This window comes from Prorops nasuta, unplaced genomic scaffold (genome assembly GCF_024137725.1).
Source record: "Prorops nasuta isolate Cenicafe-Biocafe unplaced genomic scaffold, Cenicafe_Pnas_1.2 PNAS00011, whole genome shotgun sequence".
NCBI lineage: Eukaryota > Metazoa > Arthropoda > Insecta > Hymenoptera > Bethylidae > Prorops > Prorops nasuta.
Window position 1 is genome coordinate 3,314,457 of NW_027116808.1, and position 23,853 is coordinate 3,338,309.

At 32.6% G+C, this 23,853-nt stretch overlaps 3 protein-coding genes across 7 annotated transcripts; 2 read left to right on the forward strand and 1 right to left on the reverse strand.

The window, feature by feature from the left end:
- Positions 1-1,068: 1,068 nt before the first annotated feature.
- On the reverse strand, positions 1,069-2,825 carry mRF1 (mitochondrial translation release factor 1). The gene is made up of 3 exons (XM_066734008.1): positions 2,311-2,825; positions 1,278-2,221; positions 1,069-1,207 (listed from the first exon to the last, which is right to left on the reverse strand). The coding sequence occupies exons 1-2, from the start codon at positions 2,648-2,650 to the stop codon at positions 1,308-1,310; spliced, it is 1,254 nt and encodes a 417-aa protein (XP_066590105.1). The 5' UTR covers positions 2,651-2,825; the 3' UTR covers positions 1,069-1,207; positions 1,278-1,307.
- A 57-nt stretch (positions 2,826-2,882) lies between these two features.
- LOC136777590 (scm-like with four MBT domains protein 1) lies at positions 2,883-8,460 on the forward strand. Of its 3 annotated transcripts, none has more exons than XM_066734005.1 (9): positions 2,883-3,251; positions 3,877-4,144; positions 4,202-4,319; positions 5,141-5,556; positions 5,615-5,704; positions 5,781-6,298; positions 6,382-7,232; positions 7,320-7,969; positions 8,059-8,460. In XM_066734005.1, exons 3-9 carry the CDS (start codon positions 4,274-4,276, stop codon positions 8,227-8,229), a joined length of 2,742 nt encoding a protein of 913 aa, XP_066590102.1. In that variant the 5' UTR covers positions 2,883-3,251; positions 3,877-4,144; positions 4,202-4,273; the 3' UTR covers positions 8,230-8,460. The 3 variants fall into 3 exon arrangements, with proteins under 3 accessions (XP_066590102.1, XP_066590103.1, XP_066590104.1); XM_066734006.1 differs by having other exon boundaries at positions 4,218-4,319; XM_066734007.1 differs by having other exon boundaries at positions 4,249-4,319.
- An 860-nt stretch (positions 8,461-9,320) lies between these two features.
- Nrg (Neuroglian) lies at positions 9,321-16,953 on the forward strand. 3 transcript variants are annotated; one of them, XM_066733998.1, is made up of 14 exons: positions 9,322-9,709; positions 10,501-10,578; positions 10,703-10,726; positions 11,117-11,249; positions 11,707-13,122; positions 13,217-13,677; positions 13,756-14,112; positions 14,189-14,447; positions 14,535-14,855; positions 14,934-15,153; positions 15,368-15,524; positions 15,602-15,874; positions 16,136-16,228; positions 16,410-16,953. In XM_066733998.1, the coding sequence occupies exons 2-13, from the start codon at positions 10,524-10,526 to the stop codon at positions 16,225-16,227; spliced, it is 3,768 nt and encodes a 1,255-aa protein (XP_066590095.1). In that variant the 5' UTR covers positions 9,322-9,709; positions 10,501-10,523; the 3' UTR covers position 16,228; positions 16,410-16,953. The 3 variants fall into 3 exon arrangements, with proteins under 3 accessions (XP_066590094.1, XP_066590095.1, XP_066590096.1); XM_066733997.1 differs by lacking the exon at positions 16,136-16,228 and having other exon boundaries at positions 9,321-9,709; XM_066733999.1 differs by lacking the exons at positions 10,703-10,726; positions 16,136-16,228.
- The last annotated feature ends 6,900 nt before the right edge of the window (positions 16,954-23,853 follow it).

Sequence of the window (23,853 nt, forward strand, 5' to 3'; positions counted from 1 at the left end):
TCTTCTAATTTTTATATCTGTTTGCCGACACAAAAAGAACGCAACAACCATTTAAATTTTAGTATAAAAATTATAGACAAGGCTAATACATGGTTGTTGCGTTACCACTAAATTGTAAATGACCCACATGTTATTTCTATTATAAGAAACTTATATTGACCATTTACCGCTAAATATTATAATTTTAACTTTATACTATATATTTCAAACGATGATATCCAATTTCCTTTTGATAGAATTTTGTATAATAGATACGCTTAATTTTTAATAACTGCTTTCAATCAATTTCTCTCTTTTAGGGGAAACGTCATTATTTTTACGCGACACGGTAATGGGTTGATCTCATTTCCTGTCTTAAGTGTTATTATTCTTTCGAACTCGTATACACTTTGTAAATATAAAGCGGTAACATAAAGCTTATTTCCTCTCCTTTTATTATTTCAAACTAAAAGGATACTTGGAAGTATCGTCCACTATGTGCCAGTTAATATTATATATTAATTTTAATATTGGAGCGTAACGTTAAGAAATGAATGCTAAAACGCTCACTACTTTGTTGAAAAGTCTATGTATACAGAAAATTTCGTCCCAACGAAATAGAACGTAGAAGGAATTTCAACATCTTAATTCCAAATCCCTAATTGTAACATAGTATATATATATATATATATATATATATATATATATATACATATTAAGACCAATATTTGAAAAAAACAGAAACGTAAGTAGTTCTCTTCAAGAAGGTCATAGATGTCTGAAACGTATGCTGGAGAAATTGTTAAAATGTCTTGCTATAAAAGAACAGCTCACGTTTACTGTGAAAATCATCCATTAATTACTAACACACGCGTATTCCTTAATGATACAATAGATAGAATAATATAGTAAATTATAGGAGCAGAGGCGCATATACGAGTGCATACTCATATAAATATAATAAATTCATATTTACGCTTTGTACATTAATGAATTTAACAAATGTCGTTTCATATTTATAGAGACTATGAATATTAATTTTGTATATTGCTACAATATACGACAGTTATAAGAATGTGTGCCTTTGGACACGCGGTTAAAAAATCTTGTTGTATGTTTTTCAAATAAATTATGAAATATTAAATCATAATTTTCGTTTCCTTATCCACAGCTAAGATCACTCCCATAATCGGAGATGGAGAAGCAAATGACTTAATATAATTTTATACTGGAATAGTAATTGTTTATAAATATAGTTTATTAGTAATATTGGTAATAATGTTAATGTAAAACCTTACTTTTTACATATTATGCTAAAAACATTTTATTTAGGATTTATTTGATTCAATATATCTCTCGTTCATTATTAAATCTAATAATATAGTATATTGCATATCAGATTGTAGTTTAAGTCTCACAGCTTCTAAATCTTCACCACCTTGCATAAATTCTTTTATATTATTGATAGTCCCATTTTTGAGTCTATGATCGGTAACACGATTTTGATGAAAATTATATGTTCTAATCTTTTCATTTCTATTTTTTTGGCCAAATTGCTGTCTGCGTAAGCTTGCAGTAAGATTATTCTGTGCAGTATACTCCTTTTCATAGAGCAGTGTTCGTAATTTTAACATTGCAGTTTTCTTATTCTTTATCTGAGATCTTTGTGTTTGACATGTTACTGCTATTCCTGTAGGTATGTGAACAATTCTTATAGCTGTCGATGTTTTATTTACATGTTGACCACCTGGCCCACTAGCTCTTTTTGATTCTACTATTAAATCAGTATCCTTTAAATTAATTTCAATTTCAGTTGGAGCAGGCAAAACAGCAACAGATGCAGTACTTGTATGTACTCTTCCAGAATTTTCTGTTACTGGTATTCTTTGAACTCTATGTACTCCTCCTTCATGTTTAAAGCTTTCAAAAGCTTTATTTCCTGTTATTAACAAGTTAACATGCCTAAAACCACCAGTTTCTACTCTATCTTCCTCTAATATTTCATAATCTATATTTAAATAATTCATATAGCCTTTGTACATTTCATACAAATCTCTCGTAAATAACATAGCCTCCTGTCCACCAACACCCGCAGTTATTTCCAAAAGAGCTTTATCATGATAGTCCACACCTATATTAACCATAATACTATCTAAAAGCTTATTTTCTATATCATTCAGTTGATCTTTATACAAAGTTTCTTCGTTTTTACTGAAGGATTTCATTTCCGGGTCATTTGAGTCTATAACAGAAAATTTTAGTTGTTTTAATAAATGGTATCGCAACTCATTATTAAACTTTATAAATCTGTCATGTACATTCAACACTTACATAATTCTTTTAAACTATATAAGTTTTCTAAAATTTGTGTCCTTTCAGATAATAACAGTTTTATTTCTTTACTATTGCATAATTCACTCAATATGTTACCTCTAGATTTTACAAAATTTGTGTTATTTTCGATTAGATAATTCAAAAACTTTTGAACATTAGGTTCAGCTGTGGTCAACATTGTCTTATGTGTGAGGGATTGATTGGAAATAATTAAATGCTGCTCTCTGAGGTTAGCATAATGACAGCTGACATTGTTTTTTTTAAATTTGAAAAGGCTTTGAAATCTTTTATAATTAGAGAAAAATTTAAGCCTTTGACTATAACTTAAGTATGACATACTTTTAACGTATTATCATTTAACCAAACGTCAATAGAATGAAAAAATATATTAAGAGTATTTAGTTAAAAGCAATGTCTTCGTTTGAATTGAATGTATACATGTGCGTCGTGCGATTTGACGAGTGCATCAGCCAGCAGGCCAGAGTGCAGACTCAAGTGACTCAACTGACTCAAGCACCTAAGCACTAGGCAGTAGTCTGCTAGCAGCAGTGCCGGCAATTGTAGAAATATAAAATAACGTCAAAGTGTAAGGCTTAAATTAGTCAAAGCAAAAGCATTATACTTATGTTTACTCTAATTTTAATGTAATAGACCATTCATTATCATTTAGTTGACTTTAATATAAAAATAAAGTAATTTAGCATTAATCAATTGCATATTTGTATCAAGCTCTGTCGATAATTTTTTTAAATTTGGTGCCAGCTCTCAAAAGTGAGCCCATCAGCTACGGCTATTTTTTTTTGTCGTATTGGTCATTGAAAATAACTACCTAACGAAGGGTCTACTATTCACAATACATATTTGCTTTAGTTTAAAGAGTTTGGTGAGAAAAGCAAAGGCCTTCATTGATTGTAATGAATCAACATAGTGTAAACAAGGTAAATATGTGCAAGTATATAAATATAAGATAAATAAGTCGATTATCATTATTTGAATCATACAATATATGTAAAGTAATACAGCAATGCCCTTTTACAATACTGCAGTAATTATGTATTAAATTATGTATATTCCATCAAAAATATGAAAATAACTTTACCATATTATGAGATTCTTAATAGTGTAAAGATTACAAATATTAAAATTATAATAATTAATGTAATTTTCGAAGAACATATTCGATTTATAAAACATGCCTTAACTATAATATTAAATTTTAAAATGTTCTTATTTGGGTATCGCTATGTCGAAATATAAAACGGACTCTTGTATTTTATAGTTATATTAATAAGTTTATTATGTTGATAATAGAGCTGCATTATATTAAGAAATCATAAGAAATGCATTGTAAACTTTAAGCTTTGAGTTTACAATGTATTAATCTTGCAGTTATTGCTTAATCATTAAAATAATGTACGAAATTCGGGAAATAAATGAAGTTAAACATGTCGCTTATATATATTTTTATTTCCGCGTAGCAAATAAAATACACACGTTACATATATTTACAATTATTCAATATTTTCTCGTTACTTTTTGTCAAATTCTTTAAATTGATTATAGGATTCTTTTAACATGAGTAAAAAATAGTGGTATGGTACAGATAATAAAAGATAATATAAAATATTATATGTCCAAAGTGTATCTGTACATTCTATCCGAATGCGCTAAGCATACCTTGCGACTGAGGAGTGAGATAGGAAATAAAAGAGAAAGAGCGAGATACAAAAGCTGGTTATAGCGTAGAGGCGCCGAACTGTTACAATCACGATAATATTCATTAAAATAAAGCATCAAACATCTTAGAAAAACAATTGTAACAGAAAGCAGGGTACGTTAATATAAACATTTTTCATTTTTTATGAACTTTTATATTATTTCAATACAGTATTCGATGGTTCTAGCGCCTTAAACTAAATCTCAAATTGAATGCAGATTTTAATAATAACGAATTACTATAATGGAAGCGTGCGGGAATAAAGCTCAAGAAAAGTCACAAGAAACAGGTGAGATATTTAAACTATAGTATATATAAAACTGTTATACATTGGTTTTTCTTACATAACTTGACAGATATTTGGATTAAAATTAGAATTCATACTATTTTGTAACCTTTACTTTATTAAATGACTTTCATTACTGTCAACTGATACTGCAATTGATAAAATATAATATTAATTTATTTTTAACACCCTTAAACATAATCATTACTCATTATCATTATATTTGATGATTTACTATTGTTTGTAAATCATAATTCAATTGTCATCAAAAAGTAAAATATATTTAATATATAAAGTATAAATATATATATATATATATATTGTACATTATCCTCATTTTTTAAATCATAAACCTTTATTCATTGCCTTATTAATATATTTGTCAATACATTAAATAATATATAATAAGTATGGATGTGCTAATTGTTATCAGCAAATGTTTTGTTTAAATCAATATTTGAAATTCAAATTAGACATAATTATTCAGTTAAACATTGCAGTTTAAAATGTAATTTTTGTCATGAAATTGTTAAGAATAATTTTCTCAGTATATTTGCAAATAAAATTTTTCTTTCAAACTAATACAATATAGATATATAAATATATTAATCGTTATTAACAAATTTGAATGAACATCTTTTTTTATAACTTTAATTTTATAAATGTAATAATTATTTTTATCTTATTAAAATCAATTATACTATTTAAAAGCATGTAATATTACAATATTATGATAAAAACCCAATTCGCTTATTTAATTTGTACAGTTTATTTAGTAAATAGTCTGGAATAAAATATAATTTCTTATTTTTATGTTTACTTAGAATATGGATTTGTTTGGCAAGACTATCTTGATGCCACTGAAAGTGTGGAAGTGCCACAGATTATGTTTCCACACGTTGAAGCTACATTACAAAGTGGGATTGAAATAGGAATGTCTCTTGAAGTACCCATACAACAAAATAATAATGATAAAACCAAAACTTCTTATTGGGTAGCTTCTATTGTAATGGCTTGTGGACCTCTTTTACGATTACGGTATTTTGGAGGAGATGATAGATCTTTAGAATTCTGGTTTAATCTAACTAAAGAAGCAGCTCATGAACTAGGATGGTGTGCAAAAAATAAGAAAGAATTAAAACCTCCTGATATAATACTAGAAAGATCACCAGATTGTGTAAACAAATTAAAAGAATTTTTAAGTACAGTTCAAACAATTCCACAAGAAATGTTAACAGGGGTATGTTTTATTAATTAAAGTATTAAATTATTTTAACTTAAATTACTTATTTATTTAGGATGGGCTCAGTATGACAGATAGAATAAAGCCTGGCATAAAAGTAGAAGTTAGTGATGTTTTACACCCCTATAAGTTGTGGGTTGCTACAGTAAGTTAATAAGTTAGATATATTCAGGTTTCTCTCTACAAATAATTTTGAATATTATTTCTATGTCTTATTTTAGATAATTGAAAATGTAGGTGGACGTCTTCTGTTGAGATATGATAGTCCCGGCATGCTATCAAAAGATTTTTGGATGTTTTGTACATCTGAAAATTTACATCCATATGGATTTGTATCTCAATCAGATCCTTCTATTTGGTTTCTAGAACCACCCAGTTCAATAGTTGATATGCATACATATGAGGAATGGAAAGATTTATTGGAATCACAGCCAAAACATTATGAATTGCCCGAAAATTTATTTAATAATATTTCTAATCATCCAAAACATAATTTTAAACCTGGAATGAAACTAGAAGCTCTCGCTCCTGATAATCAAGTTGAAATATATCCTGCTACAGTAGTAAAAGTATTTGATGATACATACTTTTTGGTACACATTGATACTTATGATAAAAATCAACAAAAAAGTGATACAGAGTTTTATCCAATTGAAACTTCTGAGAAAAATACATGGCTTTGTACAGCGAAACATCCCTATATATTTCCTAAAGGTTGGGCAGAAAAGCATAATATTCGGTAAGTTTGCTATGAATGGTATATTCTTTTTATATAAAAATATATTTTTATATTAATAACAAATAATTGCTTTTTTTAATCAGAATTTCTAGTCCAAAAGCCTGGATAAACAAGACAGAAAAATTTGATTGGAATGAGTATTTAAAAGCAACTGAATCGGTTGCTGCAGATGAATCCTTATTTTCTGAAAGGGAAAGTGCAGATGAAACTGGATTTCAAATTGGCATGTATTTAGAAGCTGTTGATCCCTTATACAAAAATGTTATTTGCGCCTCTCATATTACGAGAATCGTTGATAATTTATTATGGATAAAATTGGATAATTATGAAAATAATCGTCCTGAGCACATCGTTTATATGAATTCACTACTTATATTTCCTGTTGGATGGTGCGAATCGAATCATTTTCCATTGAAGCCACCTACAAATCATGTTGAAGTTTGTAAAAAAATGCAACCTCCAGAAAAAGAGGAAAAAAAGTTAAATTCATTAGATATACCTATTTCTGAGCCTCGTTCCTCATTATGGTGTCCAAAGATATACTTTAACTATCGTTGCTTCACGGGTCCCATGATTTCAAAAGGAAAACTTGCAACCTTACCAAAAGCCGTAGGTCCTGGTCCCGTGATATTAGTTATGAGAGAAGTTTTGTCGATGATAGTATCTGTTGGTTATCGAAGTGCTAGAATTTTAAAAGTATTACAATGTGATTCAAAACCAAATCCAGGTTATCATTTAGAAGTTTTGAAAGCTAAGCATAAGAATAACACATACCGTGCTAGTGTAGCGATCGTCACATCTGGAGATATGGTTGCTGACTTCTGTAAAAGTGTTTGTAAAAAATTAATGGTATGTCCAAATTTATTTGGTCCTTTACACATACCTGAAAACGAGTGTCCAGACAAATGTTACAAAACATCTAAGACCAAGATAGGTAAGCAAAAGTATATATAATATTATTATTACGTTTGTCATTAAAATTAATTAAAACATATTTAAATTCTACTTACAATTCTAACAGCTTCTATGGGAACTGGAAGAAGAGGCAAGCCTAAAGGCTATACAAGTATTATGGTGCAAAAACCAAAGCCATGGGGAGGAAGACGTAAACGTAAGCGAGGCAGATGGGCTAACAGGGATAAAGATACAGGAGACGATTATTATCAAGAAGATGAAATGCCATTCATGTCATTGGATTTGGCAAAACACGTAGCAGAAGGACTAGAAGAGACGTACAATGGAAGACAGCCACTTTCTGAAATAGATATTATGATACAAAAGGGTCTAGAAAAATCTGATAAGTCAGATGATTTAAAAACGGAAACCCCGTCGAGTAATGCATCGGAAGATTCTGGAAGTTCATTTAATGATGGAAAAGCGAAAGATAGCAATTCTGAAGGTCCAAGCTATTCTATTTCAAAACATTCGACAAGGTGTAGTCAAGGTACTACAGTAACTAGAGGAACTAAAAGAGAACGTGATTGGGATACGAGTATTGAATCCGATTGTTCAGAGGCAGATGCCGAGTATGTAAGGATGCAAAAAAAGCAAAGAAGGCCGAAAACGCGAAAATTAGATTCTAATCCATTATTTTGGAGTGTTGATGACGTATTTAGATATTTAAGAAAAACAAATGATTGCAAAGATATTGCTTATCGGGTGCGACAAGAGGTAAACAGTTTTTTTTGTCAAATATGTCAACAAATATAGGTGCCATTATTATATAACAGAATTCTGATTTTATTTTGATTATTCTTTAGGAAATTGACGGTCTGGCTTTCTTACTATTGAATCTACCAACTCTTACTCAACATATGAAGCTGAGAACAAGTTTAGCTATGAAACTCTGTCGACACGTTGAACAAGTTAAAGTAACTTTTTTCTTACGACATATAAATGAAGTAGAACCAGAAAAATATCAAATAGTATAATTGTTAGATCTATTATTTAGATAAATTTATTATTTATAAAATATTTAATGCAGTATTTCTTTCTAAATGAATTCTATTCCAGATCACTTTTATTATTTGAAATGACAAATCTTAGGAAATCAGTGTATGTAATTGTAATATATTTAGATTGATATACAACATTTATGCTATTTTTAATTTATATTCAAACAATCTTGTATCGAAGAGCTAATATAAAATATAATTATTATAATAAGTCTTTATCACAATCTTTTAATCAGAATTTGAAAAAATAATAATATCAAATCATTAGATCGTTTACAGGTCTGAATTAGCAGCGATACCTCGAGTCCTAAATACCATACGAAATATTCCTGAAACCCTGCCAGCTAACTCCATTACAGTTTTAGATATATTCTTATTTAGAGATCTTGTCGAAGCTCATCTTACAAACATAAATGAAAGAAAAGCTTTGTAAGTAATATAGGAATGTAACTGTAAAAAGAAACAATCAATTAATAAATCACTTCCGTGCGTTACAAACGTGATTAAATGCAAGTGCCTCAATTCCTAATGCGATTACTTTGATCATAATAATTTATGCACGTTTTGTAAGATCACTAATGTTTTCTTTAGAATTGATTTATTATTGTTATATTGTCTTTATACAATAATATATTTTCAACATTATTAAATAATTTATATTTCGTTACAGTACATGGTATTAAATTGCGAATACTGAGCAATAGGTTTGACCAATATCAACATTTAAAACTGTTTCTTTATAAGAATACTTGAAAATTTATAATAGCATAATCTAATAATAATTTACAGTAAAAGTTTTGAACATTTATTGAAAAATCAATATTTTTTTGTTTTAGGAACTTAAACAATTGTCTATTATAAGTTTTCGATTTAAAATATAAACCATCGAAATATTATTCCAGTTAAAAGCTAGTCAGATCGGAATAACAATTTGCTTTGTCATGAACACGCATTCAAACTCGCCGCAATACGGAAGAAATTTGACTCCAGTAGTATTGACCGAAAGAAAATACGGGTAAAAGGGAGTTCAATCATGCTGTAGGATAGTATTGGTAGTGTAATCAGTAGTGGCAGTGTAAGAGCAAGTATAGTAAGTGTATGGTGTTCTGTTGTGTAGGAGAATATCACACTACAGAGAAGCGCGCGCAACACAGCAAAAAGAAGCCATAAGAAAACGTATCGGTGTGAATCACTGACTAATCGGAAAGTGGAACTGGAAGGGGGAATGAAATAGAAAGAGAAGGGAGAACCGGAGAAGGAGAGGAGAATAAAAGTGCTGCTGCACATGTACATGGATACGGACGCACACTTACACAGCAGGATAGTGCGAGTAGTACGGTACCGTACGTTTGTGCCAGCAGCAAGCGTCGAGGAGTGTTCGAGCCAGTGGTTTTGATAATGCTTTGGTGATGTCAGTGTGTTAACGCGATAACGTCTAACTAAACCGTTGAGATAGGTAAGTGATCAGTAATGTACGATAAAATAAATAATTTCGGCTGACCTAACTGATAAAATTCATTGAAAATCTGTAAAACGCGTGACAGCGTCCGCGATCAATGTTGCTTCGCGGCACTACGACAGTACGGCTACGGGTGTGCCCATTCGCCAAGCCTGTCTCTATCATTCTTTCTCCCCGATTCCTCATTCAATTAACTTTTTTATCTCCTTCTCTCTCTTTCCCTTTTTCTTTGCCTACATTCTTCATTACCCTTAAACATAACAAACAAAAAAATGTGTAATCAACCTTATTCCTTTGTAACTTTTGCCTTTTTAAAAACTATGTATATTACCTATTTTTACAATGTTGTCAGTGCAGAGGACATCTACTTGGCATCGGTGAGATCACCGTGCAACAAATAACCATATACATAATTCAACACCAAAAAAAATCATTACCGTGAGACAGAGTTTGTAATAATCAGGAATTTCATACCGACGTACCAATCATCATTTCAGTCATTCATTGAAATAACTATGAATTGACATCGTTGACCATACCGTACTGCATTGATACATGTGACCATTGCGATTTTTTTTATTACTTCCTTCGTGCACGCCCTTTTCTGCGTCTCCATTAGTAACCGTCTCTTCAAAACATGAAAAGATGTTTTATCTCTCTGAATTAAGAATACTTTCCATCGTTAGGAATTATTGAATTCTCATAATGACTATCATTTTATAGGAATAATTTGTTTCATACATCTAATATATATTGTAATCATGCCAGTTTTCTTTTAATTCTCTTAGATTTAAGAAGCTGGCTCCTGACCATGAGGCTTTTAGTGTGTTTCACATTAGTACTGGTGCTGGAAGCATCAGCTATAAGTAAGTTATAAATATATTTATGAACACTAATATTATTTTTTAAATTTTTTTTATAGAAGAAATAAGTGTAATTAAACTTTTATTGCAATATTAAATTCATTATAATTATTATTTTCAATTATAGTACGTATTCCGGATAAAATAGAAGGTGAAAACTTACATAAATAATTGTTATGTGAATCATTCATAAATAGTTATTCACATGTGTGTAAAACTAAATAATTTATTAAGTACATTAAATGTATTTAGTTAGTGATAAATTATATTAATCATTTTAATCAATATTTATTTTAAATGTTTATTTGTTATTAGCATAAAGCATTATCTAATGAAAGATATTTAGCAAACTAAAGATGTTTTAAAATCTTTAGCATACCTTTATTTTATCATAGTTGAATTTAAATAAATTTAGAAAATATTTCAACAGTAGAATATTTATGTTTATACTTTCTCCTTATATATGTATATTGAAACTTAAATGTATCACAAAATTCATTTATTTTGTATATAAAGTATTGATAATATCATTTTTTACTAGTTCAATCACCTCCAAGAATAACCAAGCAACCTCCAACTGATGAGCAATTATTTCTAGTGGCTCAAACAAAAATAAGGGAAAACGACAAACCATTTTTAATAGAGTGTGAAGCAGAAGGAGAGCCAGCTCCTAAGTATTTATATTATAAATTTATTTCATTAGCAAAAGTAATAATTTATGAAGCATGTTTATAATATTTCTTTTATGTTATTAAATTTACTATATCTACATTGATGCAAAAAAGCCCTTAAAATTCCTTAATTTCTGGAGTTTCCTTTTCCTTAAGTGTCAATTTACAGTTCCTGTAGTAAAGAGAAGCCAGGGCAACTAAGCTTAATTATCACTATGACCTCATACTCTTAAAGGGATATAAAGTTGCTTATACAGATCAAGATACCTTACTTCTTATAGTTTTTAATCATTAACAATAAAGGAACGATTATTGCTATTGAATTAAATATCTGTTAGTTTTTTTTTTTTTTTGAGTTGGTTTATTTATCTTGCTTTTTTAATTTACTAAACACTTTGCATGTGTAATATATTGTAAGTGATTCCTTAATCTAAATATTAAAGATAATTCTTTTTCTTAGATATCGCTGGATTAAAAATGGAAAAAATTTTGAGTGGCCTGCATACGATGATCGTATTTCTCAACAGCCTGGCAGAGGTACTTTAATGATTTTGAGTCCACGTGATGAAGACTTAGGGCAATATCAATGCTTTGCTGAAAATGAGTGGGGTATAGCAACTTCCAATTCTGTTTTTGTTCGAAAGGCAGAATTAAATTCTTTTAAAGATGAAAATCCTATTACTTTAAATGCCAATGAAGGAGAGCCTTTTAAACTTATTTGTCAGCCACCAGATGGTTGGCCAAAGCCAAATGTTTATTGGCTTATACAGGACACTCTTGGAGGTATTAAATCAATCAATAATTCAAGAATGACTTTGGATCCTGAAGGAAATTTGTGGTTCAGCAACGTTACTAGAAATGATGCATCGGATAACTTTTACTATGCTTGTGCTGCTACATCATTATTCCGGAACGAATATAAATTAGGAAATAGAGTGTTGTTAAATGTTCTATCCACTGGAGCATCTGCTAGTCAAAATAAACATGAGCCAGTTAAGCAATACGCTAGCAGAAAAAATGAGGTGGCTTTGCGTGGTAAGAAAGTCGAGTTATATTGTATATATGGCGGTACACCTTTGCCACAGATTGTATGGAGTAAAAATGGTGATGTGATTCGACCGAATGACAGAATTTCGCAAGGCAATTATGGGAAATCTTTACTTATAAAACACGTTAATTTTAACGATGAAGGAAGTTATACTTGCGAGGCATCCAATGGTGTAGGAGATGCTAAATCTTATTCTATTAATTTACAAGTATTGGCAGTGCCATACCTTACAGTCGAACCTGAAAATATTAACGCTGCAGAGGACGAGACAGTGGAATTCCGATGTGAAGCTAGTGGAGTGCCAGAACCAGCAATTAAATGGATTCACAATGGTAAACCAATAGCAGAAGCACCGCCAAACCCTCGAAGAAAAGTTACTGCTCACTCTATAATCATCGAAAGATTGACAAAACAAGATACCGGAAATTACGGATGTAACGCTACAAATTCCTTAGGATATGTTTATAAAGACGTATATGTAAATGTGCTAGCACTGGAGCCTGAAATTACACAGCCTCCAACGGATAAAGCAACCGTTGATGGAAAGACTGTGAAAATGACGTGCCGCGTGTTTGGGGCTCCGAAACCAACGGTAAAATGGGTTAGAAATGGACAAAAATTAACAGGAGGTCGTTACAAAACATTAGATACCGGCGACTTAGAAATTGAAAATGTGATATTCCTCGATGCAGGCACCTATACATGTCATGCGTCAAATAAATTTGGTAGTGTGCAAGCCTCTGGAAATTTAGTTGTGAAAGAACGCACAAGAATTACAGATGAGCCAGAAAATTATGAAGTAGCTGCAGGAGCTACAGCTACATTTAGGTATATATTCACCAGAGTCTTACCACAATACTCATTCAATTCTAATATGTTTATAACCAATTATTATTCATATCTTTTTCCTTTAAACTTTTAGATGTAATGCTGTTACTGACTCCAGCTTGACTCTTCAAATAGATTGGCTGAGTAATGGCGAACCAATAGATTTTGAAATGGAACCACGATTTGTCCAAACATCAGATTCCTCGTTATCAATTACAAAGACAACAGAATTGGATTCTGGAATTTATACTTGTATAGCAAAAACTGAGCTAGACGAGGCTAAAGCTCAGGCTACTTTAACAGTGCAAGATGTACCTAACGCGCCAAGATTAGTAAGTGTTATATGTGGATCTAACGAAGCATCGGTGAGATGGTCGCCTATGGGAGACAATAGGGCACCTATTTTACGCTACACCATTCAACACAATACCACATTCACTCCTGATATATGGGATGTATCAGCCGACTTCGTCCCCGCAACTGAACAAACATATATCGTACCGATGTCACCATGGGCTAATTATACATTCCGTGTATTAGCATTGAACAAGATAGGTAGCGTAATCTCAAAACTTCAATTCTATAGTGTAACATAAACGTAAAAACTGAAATCATTGGGCTCTTTTGTAACAGGTCCGTCCGTTCCTTCATCTCATAGCGATGTTTGCACTACGTTACCAGATGTTCCTTATCGAAATCCAGAAAATGTTATGGGTAAAGGAACTAATCCCCAAAATCTAGTTATTTCCTGGACAGTTATGCCTCAAATAGACCATAATGCGCCAAAATTCATGTATAGAGTGTATTATAAGCGAGATATACCTGGAGAAAAATGGAATATTCAAGACGTTCATGATTGGAGGAGAAATAATATTATTATAGATAATCAACCGAGTTACCAGAGATATAAAATAAAAGTTGGCTCGATCAACGAACGAGGTGAAAGTAGAATTGTACCAAACGAAGTTTTTGGTTGGTCCGGCGAAGATGGTAACGTATTATCTTTTTTTTTATATTATAAGTTTACACCATGTTCTATTAATACAAAATATTGTTTGAAATTTAGTGCCGTTGCAAGCACCTGGCAATTTTACCGTGAACCAAGTAAAATCAAGTACTACCGCACATCTATCGTGGAATGTAGTGCCGGAGGAATCTGTTAGGGGTGAACTTCAAGGGTACAAAATTCAAACATGGACAGAAAGGGATGGTGAAAGAGGAATGCGAGAAATTGATGTAAGAGGAGGCAGTACCACAACCGCTATGATTAATAAATTTGTTCCGTACAGTAAAAATTATGTGAGGATTCTTGCATATAATGGCAGGTAAGAAAGCCATACTGCTTTAAAGCATCATGTGCAACATTGCTTTTAAAATATTTTACTATTAATTAAATTACCTTCTATAACTAGATATGCCGGACCACCGTCCGAAACTCTGGGTTTTGATACGCCCGAAGGAACCCCGGGACCTGTTTTGGGATTCGAGGCGTACCCTATGGGATCGAGTACTTTGTACTTACTGTGGACAAAACCAGCTGAGCCAAATGGCATTTTGACAGGATACAGAATTTACTATCAAATTGTAAATGGAACCCATTTGGACCCTATGCTTGAAAGAAAGCCACACGTTATGGATCCTGAAGCGACAAGTGCTAAGTTAGCTGCTCTAGCTCCGAATACAAAATATAGAATACACATTCGAGCCACTACTAAAGTGGGCGAAGGAAACAAGTACTTATTTTCTAATTATGATTCCAGTTTACTTAAAAGAAAATTTAAAATGCTTATTTACTAATTCCATTTTTTTAGTTACTTCATTGAGCAGAGTACACGATCATCTGTGCAACCTGATGTTCCTCAATTCACTTGGGAAAGTATCCCGAAAGAAAATGGATATTCGAATGTACGAGTGATTTGGCAACCAAGCTTAATGGGTAACCCTGGGAGCCACTTTTTTGTAAAGTATAAACTAAAAGGGGAAACTATTTCTCTGCAGAGTGACCCTGAATTTCAGACTAATGTCATGGAGGTATACATTTAAGCGATTTAAATTTTCATTCAATACTAGGCGCTTTCCTTGCAACCAAAAACTCATTTAAATCTCAATTGAGCGATTCGATTTAGTATAGTTAATGTGACTTAAACTATACATAAATGACTCTCTTAACTGAGATTTAACTGAGATTTTGACTGAAAGGAATGCCACTGCTATACCAAACTTAAACCTTTTTTTGCAAACTTAGATACGCGGGCTTCAAAGTGGAGAAACCTATGTTATGTCTGTTGTTGCCGTTGACGGTGATTACATGACTGAAAGTCAGGAACAGGATGTTGAAACCAGCAGCGAGGGTCCGATAATACAACCAAAAGAAAATGTAGCAACTGCAGGCTGGTTTATCGGTAATTATTTAATTAAATTTTACCATTTGTGGAAACAGTGTTTCAAGCAATAACACTTAATTTTTTATAATTTATAGGAATGATGCTGGCAATCGCCTTCCTTCTATTAGTTCTGATAATAGTTTGCGTTATTAAACGAAATAGGGGAGGTAAGTATGCGGTACATGAAAGAGAGCTAGCCGCTGGTAGAAGGGATTATCCGGACGAAGGTGGCTTCCACGAGTACTCACAGCCGTTGGACACTAAGTCGGCAGCTGGTCGTGCATCACTGGCCTCGTCTTCCCATCAAGATGGAAAACACCCTGAATCTGATACTGATTCAATGGCAGAATACGGTGACGGCGACACAGGTATGAACAAATAATTATTATTAATTAATGTTGAAATTATAGAGCAGTCTGTTGCACGAAATTTGATATTGTTTTCATGATATTTCATGTATTGGGTTAAATCAAGCTTAAATTCCACATTGCTTTAATGTGTTTTTCATTAGTTCATTATATTTATTTTTAAATAAGTAACGCTCAATTTTAATTTACACATTACACACTTTAATTTATTTAAGCTCTGCTTACATTATTTTCATTTGGTTATTGATTATTTTAATGCAGAGGGTATGAATGAGGATGGATCATTTATTGGTCAGTACGGGAGAGGCCGAAAACCAGAACCAAATTCACAAGCTTTTGCTACACTAGTCTAAGGTAGGTTGAATGTCTGAATATATTAAAGCTTTTCTTCCAGTACACTGCTAACCGTCCATAGTTGTTTGATAGGTAAACAACTCTATTCTAATAATCTCTCTATGAATTGTTTCTTTTAACCATGCACACAATGTATTATATATTTTTATTGTTAATAAAACGATTAATTTATATTTTACAGGTCGTTTCACCGAAGACGGGTCTTTCATCGGTCAATATGGACCTAAAGGTAGACCAGAAGAAACACCATCTATTCCAACAGGTACTATGGCTACATACGTGTAACGTCGACAATTATTTTCACACCACGTTAAATTTCATTCTTGTCGTGGTCAAAGACTCGAATCTATGCCTGCCACAACAGCTCTGCTATGCACCTTGCGCTGGGCGCAATGTCCAACATTATACTGCCAATTAGGATTCGCTTTGGGTTTTATATTTAACTTAGAAAACATTACTCGCTTAAGTCATAGCATTATCTCGTAAATATGATTTAGTTACGAGTACATATCTTCCAAGCTTAAATATAAATTTAGTACGACAGCTGTTTGTCTTCAAAATCAAATAATTTGTGATCTTTACACTTTTAAAGACTTAAACTTATGGTCGTATATATAATTATAATAAACATGTTCTTATATAGGTGAGAGAATAATTATAGCTTAATTGTTTTTTATTTTTAAATATCATAGAGCAGTATAATAAAATAAAATATTTTCCTCGCATTAATGCAATAGTCAATTATAAAATCCAAAAGCGATAGGTGTTTTATAGCGTGCAAGCTATCAATGGAAGTAATAGTGTAGAAATTAATGTAGCATTGACAGTAAGATCTGATTGGACCAGGTTGTATGAGACACTACTAGTTCTAACAGGGTATTCAAGTTATGTTTGTATTGTTCCAATTATGTATAACATAAATGTGCGATATTTTTGGGACTGCATTTAAGCAAAAGGTATCATTTTGATTGTAACGCAAAATAGCCAGAAATTATGTTATTTGTGGTCTTGAAGATAAAATTGTTAGTTATGTGCAGTCTTGAAAATGATGGATAGGAATGGTATAGAGAGCAGTGTCACAACCTGGTCTGGACTGAATGTAATTTTAACTTCTAAAGATTATTTTAAGGACTTTTAGGCGCAATAGATTTTTACTCTGCCGGCAAAAGGCCAAATATAACGAATCGAGTATGTGTCAGGTATTGTGCACAATTGCATTGCAGCTAACGACATAAGAACGACAGAAATATTATAAAAGATATTATTAGCATCGTATTAAAATATTGTACGTGCACTATCGTAGTTAACAAGAACACAAGGCCTCTAATCGTTGCTTTTTGTATGTGGAACACGCTTTAGCTTTTAGCTATAACGAATCCTTTTTTTTTTTTAATTTTTATGAAAGTTTACTTCCTTTTATAATTTTATTGCAGTCCGATGATTGTAGAAATAATGCTATACGATTATTTAATATATAAAGATATTAAATATAATAGAAACGTTATACAGGCTATTGTTAAGTTTGCACATTTTTAAGTCTCCTGATGGCGAAGAACTGACTAACAAAATGTATTTATTTAGATTACTAGATAAGTATGTTTTAAAATATGGCATACGCTGCTCAGTATCAAAAGTGTATTGCACAAAGTTTCGTAAATATTTAAATGCATGTACCTATAGATTTTGAGCATTGATAACGATCAATATTTATTATCTTAATATTATATTTACCTGCAAGGCAGCTGTTTTATTCAGTTCTTCAAACAAATCGTCTTTTAATGTTTGACCATTAAATCTAAACTATTATAAGAAAAATTGTCATTCAGTTCAGATCTCAGAAGTGATCTATCTCGCTTGATAGAAAATGTGCGAATTTTGCAGCTATACCTGTATATTATTAATTAATGCTAGAAGTTTCAGGATTATCAATCAAATGGTAAGAGCAGCTATTATATATTGAGTATTGCGTTTGATATGCGCTCTGCTTCAGAAAGTCGTGGAGATATTACCCTAATTTTCTTTAAACGTAAACGTATAAGAAAATAAGGTTGTCAGATTTGCATGTTGTTTCATGCAGTGTACAGATTGTCCGCAACAGCGAGTAAATTCATAATATACGAAAAGAAAAAGGTACAAAGCGTAGAATAAATGTGCGCGATCGCTAGTAAATGTATTATACTTTCAAAATGCTATATTTCTCAGCTTTTATCAAACGAAGGATATGAAAATTCAATCATTCCTTGCAAGATAATATAAATTCTATCTACAGTGTTAAGGAACAGATTTCATCGGTGCTGCGTGCGCAATTTTTTTTCTTCAAAAGTATCAAAAGGTTTTTTATTAGCTTATTTGACACCACCTTGTACGAACGATTTGGGCGTCGAGGAGAATTTTTTCGTGTGTGATTATCAATATTTATGACCAATACTATAAAATTAAAATGTACATAAAATCAAGAAAAAAAAACGAAATAACTTCAACCGTTTCCAACACATTAAGGACAAAACTGTATTTTATAGCGACGAAATATTTTGACCTTGAGCCCAGATAATATCCATTTATTTATTGATATAATATATAAATATAATAGATAATAGATATATAAACAAGTGTCGACGTCCGAATCAATTATACCAATATTTGCGTACGTGTTTATTAGTTCGTATAATTTCACCTATAATAGTTTCATCTTTGTTAAATTATATGACTAGAAAGAATGCTTTGAATCTCTAAACTAATACAGTTTTTTATGTACATAACTTTTTTTATATTAACTTCCAGTATTATAAATTTCTTTTTAGCGGTTTAAAGAAACCTTTACGATGATTTCTACGCTTTAAAAAATTTTTACGATATTTTTTTTATATAAAAAATATATATAGTAATATACGAAGTACATTTTTGCGTTCGCGTATACGCGGAGAATACGCGTTTAACAGAGAGGATAAAAGATAAGATTCTTATAAAGAGTTATAATTTAATTTAATTGAAAAGAAATAAAGCTTTCTTTGCTTTCTCTGTTATATTTAAGAGGGTTTAGGGCTTATTATACAGTAGTGTTCATTGTAAAACACGACAGGATAGCACATGTTACACGTAAAAGGTAAATTAAAGATTTGGAACGCTAAATTGCGATTCGAAAAGTTAACTACTAGGGATAAAGAGTAATCCACGCTTGGCCTTAACATGTGCCTGCCTATCGTACTATGTTTTATTGTATATTACCTTATTGCTATTAAGATATATTACTGCGTTTTTCACCAATGAATTGAAACGGTGCACTGACCAAAGTCTAAGCGCTCGAACAAATCATTGGAGGTTTTACCGTTTAAATCATTTTTCTATAAAATAAAAGTTGCAGAGTTTAGTATGTTTCATCTTCTCGTAGAGCAGCAGGTATCGAATCATAATAATACATGTTATTATACAACGTTATGTAATGTTTAGACGATACGTTTTAATATTTCATTTTTAATAATCATCAGATCTTTGTAACGCGCATTTCGAAATACGCCCTTATTACATCTCCCATGTCAATAAAAGAATCAATAAAATCTAAAAAAAATATATAATAATAACAACAACAAAATATTATTCTATAATTATTTTATAATAAACTTTTAAACCTTGTTCTATTCATTTCTTCTGCAACCGACCGGTGTATAATATTGTATAGTTTACAGAAATGCGATAAATTGGACTCTGATGTTATTCCTTGTAGTTTCTATAGTATTGAATAATATATATGTGTATATGTGTGTGAAAAGAGAGGGGGGCCGCTTATGGAGAAGTGGAATGAAGTAGAGAAAAGAAGGGAGGAAGAGAGAGGATGAGACGATGGAAGGGCGGACTGTGGAAAGACCGGAGAGACAGACAAGATCGTGGATAGCAGTCGAGCGAGATGTGACCGATAATGTAATTATGCGAGACAGGTTTTTTGTAGCGCGGTTAACTTGATCTCCGAGGTCCGAGCGGCTTGCAGTCTTGCACTCTCTTCTTTCCGGCCGTCGCCGTCGTCGCGAATGGATCGGCGAGAGAAAAGAGAGACGCTTGCTGAGAAAAAGGCGAAAAGGAGAATCGACGGTGCAGAAATGTAACCGTGATCTGACCGCGCCACGTCGTCTCAGCCTCGGTTGTACATTCGTCTTTCAATGCACCCCGAGTTTTCTCTTCGCTTTCTTTTTCTTTTCTACTCTCATTCCTTCCGATCTTTCTTTTTTCTCCCACACTTACCACCTTCCTACTGACCAAACACCACAATCTCCCTCATAAAATTTCAAATACTATAAAAAGCCTGCTAGCTTACACTCAACTATCGAAAAATTAATGAGGTGTGTGAGGATAAATGCTTAGCTTATTTATACTATTATTGTTAAATCGCAAGAGTAGAACGAGCAATTGAGCCAAACGAGTCGATAAAAGTTTGCGTAACATTCGAGGTATGAATTCTACCAAAGACTTGCAGTCTGCAGAGCAGCGAATCCAATTAGGTTAGGTTTGCGGAGGCTAAACAAAAAATTTGATCGAGAATAACCGGCCGCGCGCTCTGAGACAGTTATGGAAAGAAAGGGGGGCAGAAATCCCTCAAGCACTACTCAACGGCGTATAATATACTACGTATTTCACGATCAAATCGGATCTTAGGAACATTTTATAGAGCTTCTTAACCACTCAAAGATTTTCTCTCGTCTCGCTTCAAAACTCTAAATATTTCCATGTCGATTTCAGTCTCTTTGCCTTAAGAGGTATTCTGTGTGCTGTCAAAGTTTGATCGGATTAATGCAAATTGGATAATAACAGTTTTATTCTGGAAAATAAAAGTTGCAAATCAAACACTTGAATTAGATCAGCGAGGCATCACAAGAATCATATTTCAACCAGTAAAGTACGTAATATCAACGTGTGATGTGATCGTATGATACGGACCTATTAATAATATAAAAGTTAAAGGAGGGGAAATAGGAAGATTATGTTGTATTCTCATGAGCGATGGACTGAGAAAAAGAAACTGAGATTGATAGACGCAAGTTTATTTGTACCATGGCCTGAAATAAAAGTCTATGGGTGGAAAAAAGAGATTGTTAAAAGAAGCTCGCCTGGAAAAATAAGATTTATTAAGGTAACCTATAAGAGGATGAAAAATGATGTTTTCCAACAAGACTCGGTTTTTTCTTGAATTCGCTTGACTGTATTATGGATTGGAAAGGAGAGGCGCGAAAAAGTTGAGAATGAGAAAGAGAGAGATAGACCTAACAATGGGCCATTTGTTAGGTAGCCCATCCCTCGACACTCAGGATACAATGGACGCTATTATCGACTACCCATTCAACCCATTTGAACCTGTTGCTTGATGGATCCGATATGTTGCCTGGTACCGACTTCAGTCCAGTCCCTCGGGCATCCATCGACTCATGTCAGTTCCGACCTTTAAAAGATAAAGTTATCCTCTCCCCCCCCCCCCCCCTCCCGCCTTTCTTTCCACAGAAGTTCGCACGCGCGTCAATAGGCACGCTTGTTAAAAGCGACCATAATGTGGTGGAAAATAGCACGATCTTTCGATCTGAAAAAAGATCATTTTAATCCACTAGAAGAAACATGCGCTTAATTTATAAATCTGTCTGGTTTTTACGCACAAACGTTTTTATAGTAAGCTCGGTGTTTCTCGCGAGAGTTCTTACCTATTATAATACACTGCTATTTTAAGTTTGCCAGCTTCTTTTTTAGATGGCTTATTTTTAGTACCGGTGAATTTTGTGCGTGTATCGGCAGCGGCTTGGACACATCGCGACTATCTTGGGTCATGTATTATTCATGCGGTATAGGTAGTTGGGTCGGGACTGGGGCTAGGCTTGGGTAGGTTGTGGAAACGACAACCAGGCTCGGGGGCTCTGGGACTGCCGCCGACTCTGGCCTAGTGGACCAAATACAAACGTGCCTCTACAAACACCCTATTATTATACTCTGGTTTTCTACTTTTGCACCGGTTCCACCTTCGGTTTCTTCCTCCCACCGTTCTCCCTCTTCCAATAACAAAACTAGAAAAAATTACGATTTCCTCTCTTTTGTTACTGGATGATCGACCACTGTAGCACAGAATTTAATCGTACAAATCATTCCATAATAAATCTGATTAATTTTATATGTTAAGCAGACAATAAAGGCTGACAGACAGCACGCTACATTTTGTCTCTTTTGAGATTGATAGTAATTTTAACATAGTAATATTAATTATAATAATTTTAAAATTATTACGTTGATCAGTAAAGAGAGGACAAAGCTTTATGCACATACACTAGTGTTGGAAACAAAAAGATAAGTGAGCCATCTTCATTTTTCTTACAAGAATCCCAGCTTCCAAACTATAGGCAAAAAGTTCTTTGCGGTTTAGAAAGACCACAAGTGGTGGACTGTGAAGTCGCAAAATATGCCAAGGGATATTCAATCGGTTAAAAATTTTTGCTAAATCAAACCGATGCTTTCTCGTTAAAACGTATTATCCTTCATTGAATAAAAACATTCGTGAATGTTTTCTAATAAAAATTAACTGCTTCCAGGGTGACCTTGATGTGTATACTGTGAGATGTTATTGGTAGAAAGCTGAAACCTTTGTGTTTGCTTTATATGATTATTATGGTAGCAGCTTAGAGGCAGATTGTTTATTTTACAAGCGTGCCATCATATGGTCTTTCAAAGATAAAGTAACATAATCCTATCAAAGCGCAGATTGAACTGAGTGAGCATTGAGTGAAAATCGCTAAACATAGATTAGAGCGACGTGGTGATTATATTCTCTCTCTTCAACGTTTTGTCCGCCAATTATCAGAGTTGTGGACAGAAGCATCCGAGGACGACCGTTTTAAACTGGCAAAATCTAGAATATATTATAAAACCCTGATTATCGATGTAGAGTACCATTCGCGTTGAACGAGAAAGTGGGAGACGATAGAAAGAAAGAAAAGGAAGAAGAAATAAAGAAGGAACGAAGAAAGAGAGAAAGAAAGAAGGCGGGGTCAAAGATATTAAAAACTGGTTCCTTCCTTCGATTTCTCGTTGCCTTATTTGCAATTTCGAATTCTGATTTTCGTGCATCCACGATATACAGTGTTTGAGATCAAAGATCTGTATAGGTTAAGAGCTCGTAAATTGCCATTAAAGGGCCTCTCGAATTCTTATTCGCTTTTGCTCGAAGGTCCGGTGTTGATCCGTAGACTCAGGTGTTTCAATAAAATCGTTATTCTACTTTACGAGACCATGTCTTGTACCGTGTCTCAATCCAATAAACCAGTAAAAAAAGAGGGGATCTCCATATATCTGGAATAAAAAATAATAAAAAGATTTACTGATTCCAAAACAAATGCATCAGGTTTTAAGTGAAGTAAAAATTAATTAACATATTGTTAGAGATTTGTAGAGGGGGTTGATTTCGTCGTTTGCTGTGCAGGTAACATTATCCTCACACTCTTGTCCTGCGAGATACGTATCTCGTTAAGTGGGCGAAAAAACAGAAGCAAAAATCGTACAGTAGCTGCCCCAGAGTTGGGATGTTTTCATCATCATTTTACTGTACATTTATCGTTGTCATCATTATTACTATCAACACTATTATCATCCTTTCAGTTCTCACC